Source organism: Entelurus aequoreus, linkage group LG13 (assembly GCF_033978785.1).
Source record: "Entelurus aequoreus isolate RoL-2023_Sb linkage group LG13, RoL_Eaeq_v1.1, whole genome shotgun sequence".
Lineage (NCBI taxonomy): Eukaryota > Metazoa > Chordata > Actinopteri > Syngnathiformes > Syngnathidae > Entelurus > Entelurus aequoreus.
In genome coordinates, this window is record NC_084743.1 from 17,611,360 (window position 1) to 17,621,170 (window position 9,811).

The window sequence follows — 9,811 nt, forward strand, 5'->3', positions numbered from 1 at the left end:
CATAGATAAATAAGTAAAAATTAAAAAACCCAATATTGCCGGAGATTATTCGGTATGTTTAAATTGAGTTGTGTGGTTATTTTTTTCTAAATATAAAAATACATACTACTTCAAATGTGTACTGGATAATCTAAGAAAACTTTATTTTTTTTTTACTTTATTTAATTATTGTATTTTTTTGGAAGTGTTTTGTTTAATCCAATTGTTTATATTATTATTTGTTTTTATATTATTATTTGTTGCTAAGTATGAAAATACGTACAATATTTTACTACTCAAAGTGTGTACTGGATAATCTCCTACAATATTGGTTTTTTTTTTTGTTAAATTTATTTATGTAATGTAATTACATGTAATTAAATTTTTTTTTAAAAATACAAAAAACAATGAATAAATGACTAAGTAAAAATAAACCTTAAATTGTCTGTTCCACATTTTATTTTCAGATTTAGAAAAAAATAACAATAAAAAACTTGAATTAAATTAAAAACAAAAAACAAAAACAATACATAGATAATTAAATAAAAAATTAAAAAAACCAATATTGCCGGAGATTATCCGGTACGTTTAAATTGAGTTGTGTGAACAGACATACATATATTTGTATTAGATGTGTATAAAAAAGTTGCATGAATGTTTAAATAAATGTGTATGTGTGAACTGACGGACATATTTCATTAGATGTGTATAAAATGTTGTTGTGATTCGTATGTGAATGGACAGACATGTACATTGTGTGTGCATATGAATGTTTAAATGGATGTGTGAACTGACAAATAATTTCATTATGCGTGTTTGAACGTTTAATTAATTTAAGATTAAAGATTAAAGTACCAATGATTGTCACACACACACTAGATGTGGTGAAATTTGTCCTCTGCATTTGACCCATCCCCTTGGGGAGCAGTGTGTACATGAATGGACAGACTTATGTTTAAATGATGTGTGTATATGAATGTGTATGTGATGAGCATGTGTGAACTGATTTACATGATGTGTGTATTAGTATGGACATGCGTGTTAAGATGATGTGTGTGTGAATGGACAGACATGGTGTGTACATGAATGTTTACATTGATGTGTATGTTTCGATGGAGGCATGGATGATGTAATGTGTGAGTGGAAGAAGGTATAAATGGTGTGTGTGGTGATGTAATGTGTGAGTGGAAGAAGGTATAAATGGTGTGCTGCTGTGTGCAGGTCATCAAGCAGCGATTACGACGTCTCCTGAGACCAAAGAGCAAAGAGGAGAAGAGCAAACAGCAGCCCAGCACTGTGGCAACTGTTGGTGTGGAGGACAACAAAACAGAGGTACACTTTCTTTTATGTCTTTCATATTTTACACATGCAATTGTGTGTGTGTGCGTGTGTGTGTGTGTGTGTGTGTGTGTGTGTGTGTGTGTGTGTGTGTGTGTGTGTGTGTGTGTGTGTGTGTGTGTGTGTGTGTGTGTGTGTGTGTGTGTGTGTGTGTGTGTGTGTATATATATAAATATATATATATATATATATATATATATATATATATAAATATATATATATATATATATATATATATATATATATATATATATATATATATATATATATATATCAGAATCAGAATCAGAAATACTTTATTAATCCCAGAGGGGAAATTTAAATTTTCAGCACAATCCCATTCAAGATCAGACAAACATTACAGGGAGACAGAACAGGATCGCTGTATACCAGGGGTGCTCACACTTTTTCTCCAGGCGAGCTACTTTTCAATTGATCAAGTCGAGGGGATCTACCTCATTCTTATATATAATTTACTTGTTTATGAAATATATGTTTTTGTTAACAAGTTAAAGGTGTTTAATGATAATGCGAGCATGTTTAAACATATAGTTAATATTTTTAATAAATTAAAGGTGTTTAATGATAATACAAGAATGTTTAATACATATTGTTAATATTGTTAACAAGTTAAAGGTGTTTAAAGATATTGCAAGCATGTTTAACACATATAGTTAATATTGTTAACAAGTTAAAGGTGTATAAGGATAATGCAAGCATGTTTAACACATATAGTTAATATTTGTAATAAATTAAAGGTGTTTAAAGATAATGCAAGGATGTTTAACACATATTGTTAACAAGTTAAAGGTGTTTAAAGATAATGCAAGCATGTTTAACACATATAGTTAATATTTTTAATAAATTAAAGGTGTTTAAAGATAATGCAAGGATGTTTAACACATATTGTTAACAAGTTAAAGGTGTTTAATGATAATGCAAGCATTTTTAACACATATAGTTAATATTTGTAATAAATTAAAGGTGTTTAATGATAATACAAGAATGTTTAATACATATAGTTAATATTGTTAACAAGTTAAAGGTGTTTAAAGATATTGCAAGCATGTTTAACACATATAGTTAATATTGTTAACAAGTTAAAGGTGTATAAGGATAATGCAAGCATGTTTAACACATATAAATAATATTTGAAATAAATTAAAGGTGTTTAAAGATAATGCAAGGATGTTTAACACATATTGTTAACAAGTTAAAGGTGTTTAAAGATATTGCAAGCATGTTTAACACATATAGTTAATATTGTTAACAAGTTAAAGGTGTATAATGATAATGCCAGCATGTTTAACACATATAGTTAATATTTTTAATAAATTAAAGGTGTTTAAAGATAATGCAAGGATGTTTAACACATATTGTTAACAAGTTAAAGGTGTTTACAGATAATGCAAGCCTGTTTAACACATATAGTTAATATTTTTAATAAATTAAAGGTGTTTGAAGATAATGCAAGGATGTTTAACACATTGTTAACAAGTTAAAGGTGTTTAATGATAATGCAAGCATGTTTAACACATATAGTTAATATTTTTAATAAATTAATGGTGTTTAATGATAATACAAGAATGTTTAATACATATAGTTAATATTGTTAACAAGTTAAAGGTGTTTAAAGATAATGCAAGCATGTTTAACACATATAGTTAATATCTTTAACGAGTTAAAGGTGTTTAAAGATAATGCAAGGATGTTTAACACATATTGTTAACAAGTTAAAGGTGTTTAAAGATAATGCAAGCATGTTTAACACATATGGATTCCTTTCTTTCATGAAGACAAGAATATAAGTTGTTGTATTACCTGATTCTGATGACTTGCATTGATAGGAATCAGACAGTGGTGCTGATAACGTCCGCATTTTCAAATGGAGGAGAAAAAAGTCCTCCTTTCTGTCCAATACCACATGAAAGTGGTTGGTTTTTGGCATCTTATTTGTCCAGCTTCCGTACTCCTTTGTATACACTTTACAAGAAATACATTGGCGGCAAACGCCGTAGCTTGCTAGCTTGTGCACGCCAGCTTTCTGAGACTCTTATGTTGTTAGTGCAGGCAGCATGAAGCAGAGCTTTTATTGTGAAGGCAGGAACTGTGCAGTCGGTCTTTGGAGTTTTGACGACAGGGACGGCGCTGTCACGAGTCTGTTGAAATAAAAAGTGTTTCTCGCCTTCCTGTCTGTAATTTTTTCTTAATAATGAGTCATCTCAGAAGACCCTCGAGGTGCCGTGAATGTCAATCAAGTGACGAAAGTGACGTCATAGTGAAGATTTATGATCGCTCATTTTTAGGACTTTTTTTTTAATGCCTGGCTGTGGATCGACTGACACACCCTCCGCGATCGACCGGTAGATCGCGATCGACGTAATGAGCACCCCTGCTGTATACAGTCGCGATCAAAAGTTGACATACACTTGTAAAGAACATAATGTCATGGCTGTCTTGAGTTTTCAATCATTTCTACAACTCTTATTTTTTTGTGATAGAGTGATTGGAGCACATACTTGTTGGTCAAAAAAACATTCATGAAGTTTGGTTCTTTTATGAATTTATTATGGGTCTACTGAAAATGTGAGCAAATCTGCTGGGTCAAAAGTATACATACAGCAATGTTAATATTTGCTTACATGTCCCTTGGCAAGTTTCACTGCAATAAGGCACTTTTGGTAGCCATCCACAAGCTTCTGGTTTAATTTTTGACCACTCCTCTTGACAAAATTGGTGCAGTTCAGCTAAATGTGTTGTTTTTCCTTACATGGACTTGTTTCTTCAGCATTGTCCACATGTTTAAGTCAGGACTTTGGGCCATTCTAAAACCTTCATTCTAGCCTGATTTAGTCATTCCTTTACCACTTTTGACGTGTGTTTGGGGCATACTTGCCAACCTTGAGACCTCCGATATCGGGAGGTGGGGGGTTGGGGGTGTGTGGTTGGGGCGGGGGGCGTGGTTAAGAGGAGAGTATATTTACAGCTAGAATTCACCAACTCAAGTATTTCATATATATATATATATATATATATATATATATATATATATATATATATATATATATATATATATATATATATATATATATATATATATATATATATATATATATATATATATATATATATATATATATGGAATACTTGACTTTCAGTGAATTCTAGCTATATATATATATATATATATTTTTTATTTTTTATTTTTTTTTTATATATATATATATTTATTTTATTATACATATAAATAAAATAGCCCTGTGATGAGGTGGCGACTTGTCCAGGGTGTACACCGCCTTCCGCCCGATTGTAGCTGAGATAGGCTAGCGACCCCGAAGGGAATAAGCGGTAGAAAATGGATGGATATAAATAAAATAAATACTTGAATTTCAGCGTTCCGGAGGCTATCCAGTAGATGGCAGCATTGTCCTGTTTAACTTCTCCGTTCATGAATGAGTATATCATTTCGGCCACCGTGTTCAATGGAGAAGTCTGTTCTACAAAATGTACAGGCAACATACATACCCCTTCCCCTTCGAACTGTCCTGGATGAACTGAAACTCATGTTTCCATTCGTTTTGGAACTTGCAAGCGTATTTCTTCATCTTGCTCGTCGACAGCGTCGCCATGTCTGTAAGTTCTTCGTTCTTCTGCTTCGTCTCCTTGTTGTGTGCGCAGTTGTGCACTCTACTCTCTAAAAGCCGTAGAGTCATTGGGCAGGCAAGCTGTTTATATTGTGAGAAAGCGGACGTGAGAACAGGCTGTCCCCACTCAGGTCCGCATTGAGCTGGAGGGGGCGTGGCCTCCAGCTCCGGCTGAATACCGGGAGTTTGTCGGGAGAAAATTTCTGCCGGGAGGTTGGGAGAGGCGCTGAATACCGGGAGTCTCCCGGTAAAAACGGGAGGATTGGCAAGTATTGTTTACGGTCATTGTCCTGTTGGAACACCCAACTGCGCCCAAGACCCAACCTCCGGGCTGATGATTTTAGCTTGTCCTTAAGAATTTGGAGGTAGTCCTCCTTTTTCATTGTCCCATTTACTCTCTGTAAAGCACCAGTTCCCTTGGCAGCAAAACAGGCCCAGAGCATAATGCTACCACCACCGTGCTTGACGGTAGGCCTGGTGTTCCTGGGATTAAAGGCCTCACCTCTTCACCTCCAAAAATATTGCTGGGTATTGTGGCCAAACAGCTCCATTTGTGTTTCCTCTGACCACAGAACTTTCCTCCAGAAGGTCTTATCTGTGTCCATGGGATGTTTTTATAAAATTCCCTGAAGGCCCTGATTGGGACTTCGGAATGCAAAAGGGATAACCATATACTTGAGAAAAGACTACCTGTCGCCAACATTTGAGTTATGTTATGTTTCCAGACACTTAGACACGAACATCTCCTTTTATGGTCAGGATGTGCTGTCCTGACTTAGCACACACCCAGACAAAGAAAGAAAGAATATATAACTGATGGTTTGGCTCCTCCAGGTTAGGAGTCCTTCATTTTTTGACCCGAGTTCCTCCAGGTACTGCAGACCTGAATAATGACGCACTTTTGGTTGTTTGTGGGTTGTCCACTAGTGACTCTTATGTTCCACAGGCACGACCCCACACTTCAATACAATAATATTCTCTATATATACACTTTCTAATAACACAGAATCGAGGAAAAAAAGGTGTATTTTGAGTTGGCTATTTCAGTTTCCGTGTGAAATGTGAAGTGCGGAGGATTTTATTTTCCAGCTCGGCTGTTATGTGCTTGAAACGTGTCCAAATGTTTGAAATCCTAGAAATAAGGACGCGTGGAATATATTTTCTCCCCTGTGCAGTCGTACAAAAGGGCAGCAGAGACCCAAATAGTTGTATAGTTCTTGTTACTGTTTGTCTATTTCAACTAATTATTGTCATATCTTCGTCTGTTTTGGGGATTTTAAATAACGCAACTTTTTCATGCTCTGTACAAAAAAAGTTCCCAGCATGTCCGTGTGACTCTTGTTCCCACGTGCGTCTGCTTGCATCCCCCGTAAATTCCGGACTACAAGCTGCTACATTTTTTCCTCCGCTTTGTAACCTGCGGCTTTACTAAACGGTGCGGCTGATTTTTTCTTTGCTGACGGCCGTAATGCAAAGAGTTTGAAAAAATAAAAAGCACGTACAGTGAAAAAGGTTTCTTTTGGACGAGCGTCCTTCTGTTTAGACTGAGCTTTCCACCGGAAGTACAAGTGCCGTTACGTCCTCTCGCCGTCCATAGCGTTCCTACTCGTATGGATCCTTAATTCATCACTGCGAGCAACGTTTGTAAGTTTTACAATATAACTAAAACAATTCCTACTTACTAAACCGTCCCATGTGTGACGTCTGTAGGGGTGTTTTTGTGCATATTTGTACGTGCTATCGTAACGTAATGAAGTTAGCATTAACTAACATGCTAATAGGTTTACGAGTGTCTGTTATTAACTTACAATAGCAATCTTTTTGTATTGTTTCAATTTCGTAAATTCTTCAGTAAATTCACCAAAACGTTACCGGGGAGTTATTGAGTCTGTTTAGCTGATTGGAGAGCTAGCTTCCACAGCTAGTGGGTCCATGGTGATGGCTTCTGTTTTGTTTGATCAGCCGTTTTACGGCCATGTTACAGGCACTGTTTGGAAACAATTACAGTATGTAAATAAACATTTACAAAATATTTGTGTAAAAAAACAAATATTTCACAACATATACATTTGTGAATTAGTCGCAAATATATACATCCTTCTGTTTAGACTGAGCTTTCAACCAGAAGTACAAGTGCCGTTCCGTCCTCTCGCCGTCCATAGCGTTCCTACTCGTATGGATCCTTAATTCATCACTGCGAGCAACGTTTGTAAATTTTACAATATAACTAAAACAATTCCTACTTACTAAACCGTCCCATGTGTGACATCTGTAGGGGTGTTTTTGTGCATATTTGTACGTGCTATCGTAACGTAATGAAGCTACCGTCGTGAGCATTAACTAACATGCTAATAGGTTTACGAGTGTCCGTTATTAACTTACAATAGCAATCTTTTTGTATTGTTTCAATTTCGTAAATTCTTCAGTAAATTCACCAGCTAGCGGGTCCACGACGATGACTTCTGTTTTGTTTGATCAGCCGTTTTACTGCCGTGTTACAGACACTGTTTGTAAACAATTACAGTATGTAAATTAACATTTACAAAATATTTGTGTAAAAAAAAAAAAATTCACAATGTATATATTTGAGAATTAGTCTCAAATATATATATATATCCTTCTGTTTAGACTGAGCTTTCAACCGGAAGTAAAAATGCCGTTCCTACTCGTATGGATCCTTTATTATTCACTGCGAGAAATGTTTGTAAGTTTTACAATGTAACTAAAACAATTCCTATTTACTAAATTGTCCCATGTGTGACGTCTGTAGGGGTGTTTTCGTGCATATTTGTATGTGCTATCTTATCGTATTGAAGCTAGAGTCGTTAGCATTAGCTAACATGCTCTGCCTGTTAGTGACTTACAATGGCTTTCTCTTTGTATTGTTTCATTTTCGTAAATTCTTCAGTAAATTCACCAAAACGTCACCGTGGAGTTATTGAGTCTGTTTAGCTGATTGGAGAGCTAGCTTCCACAGCTAGTGGGTCCATGACGATGGCTTCTGTTTTGTTTGATCAGCCGTTTTACTGCCGTGTTACAGACACCGTTCTGAAACAATTACAGTATGTAAATAAACATTTACAAAATACTTATGTGTAAAAAAAATAACTTGTTTCACAACGTATATATATTTGTGACTTATAGTTACAAACATATACATCCTTCTGTTTAGACTGAGCTTTCCACTGGAAGAACAAGTGTCGTTCCATCCTCTCGCCGTCCATAGCGTTTCTACTCGTATGGATCCTTCATTATTCACTGCGAGAAACGTTTGTAAGTTTTACAACGTAACTAAAACAATTCCTACTTACTAAACCAGCCCATGTGTGACGTCTGTAGAAGTGTTTTTGTGTATATTTGTACGTGCTATCTTATCATATTGAAGCTTGAGTCATTAGCATTAGCTAATATGCTCTGCCTGTTAGTGACTTACAATGGCTTTCTCTTTGTATTGTTTCATTATCGTAAATTCCCTAAATTCACCAAAACGTCACCGGGGAGTTATTGAGTCTGTTTAGCTGATTGGAGAGCTAGCTTCCACAGCTAGTGGGTCCATGACGATGACTTCTGTTTTGTTTGATCAGCCGTTTTACTGCCGTGTTACAGTCACCGTTCGGAAACAATTACAGTATGTAAATAAACATTTACAAAATACTTATGTGTAAAAAAAAAAACATATTTCACAACGTATATATTTGCGACTTATAGATGAGGGGGGGAAAAAATTCTGAAAATGTTGGGGGTGTGGCTAACTCATTGATTGATTGATTGAAACTTTTATTAGTAGATTGCACAGTACAGTACATATTCCTAAATGGTAACACCCGAATAAGTTTTTCAACTTGTTAATCAATTCATAGTAAATGGCGATGGCTTCTGTTTTATTTCATCAGCCGTTTTACTGCCGTGTCACAGACACCGTTTGGAAACAATTAAGGTATTTACAAAATATTTCTGTGTAAAAGAAACGTATTTCACGACGTATATATTTGTGACGTATAGTCCGGTGCGGCTAATATAAGGGGGGGGGGGATTCCGAAAATTTTGTGGGTGTGGCTATATAGTCCAAACAATGCGGCCATTTTCTTTTTTTAATTTTATTTTAAGATTTACGAGTCAAGAACCAAATCGAGGTCTTTCTGTGCTTCCCACAGGAGCCTAACGCGACGACACGGAGTCACCCGGAGGGGGCGTACGCCAACACCATGCTGCCCAACCACCACCACCACCCTAACCATCACCACACGGGGCACCACGGGGTGTTTGAGGACTTCACCTGCTAGAGCCCACCGTACTTCTTTTTTTTTTTTCTTTCTTTCCTCCATAGTTTCCTTTGCATTGACAACGAAAGAAGACCCCCCCCCCCCCCACCCACCCCGCAGTGAAAAAGCTCCAGCCAAAGTCCGACACCCAACTTGTGCTGCTAACCAACCACGCGTGTGTACAGTATATAGCCACAGATTGGACACTTTTTTTTTTTTTTTTTTTTTTTTTTTTTTTTTTTTTTTTTTTTCCTTAACCTGGATCGGACCCTCTTGCCTCTGGTTTGTGTTCTTAGGACCAACTTTTGCTGAGGATGCTTTCCCTGCAAGGAAACAAGAGGAGGGCTGCATGACCCCTTCATCCAATTTATATACGAAAATGTGATTTATTCATTTGTTTCCCCATATTGAACCTTTTTTTTTTTTTTTTTTCCCCCCCCGAAAACTACGGAGAACGTACCATTGCAACGTCGTCGATGATATAACCATTTAAAGAGATAAGATCTACATGTTCTATATTGTATACAAGATATAAAAAAAAAAACAACTCTAAGGTGAACAAATCTTTTTTTTTTTGTGCTATATTCA

At 35.8% G+C, this 9,811-nt stretch overlaps 1 protein-coding gene across 1 annotated transcript in view; it reads left to right on the top strand.

Annotated features, from left to right (window-relative positions):
- LOC133663206 (acid-sensing ion channel 4-A-like) overlaps positions 1 to 9,422 on the top strand; it is a 60,280-nt gene extending 50,858 nt beyond the window's left edge. The window contains exons 8-9 of the mRNA XM_062067501.1: positions 1,201 to 1,311; positions 9,116 to 9,422. Of these exons, the coding sequence (XP_061923485.1) occupies positions 1,201 to 1,311; positions 9,116 to 9,244 (240 nt within the window). The 3' untranslated portion in view covers positions 9,245 to 9,422. The remainder of the gene's footprint in view (positions 1 to 1,200; positions 1,312 to 9,115) is intronic.
- The last annotated feature ends 389 nt before the right edge of the window (positions 9,423 to 9,811 follow it).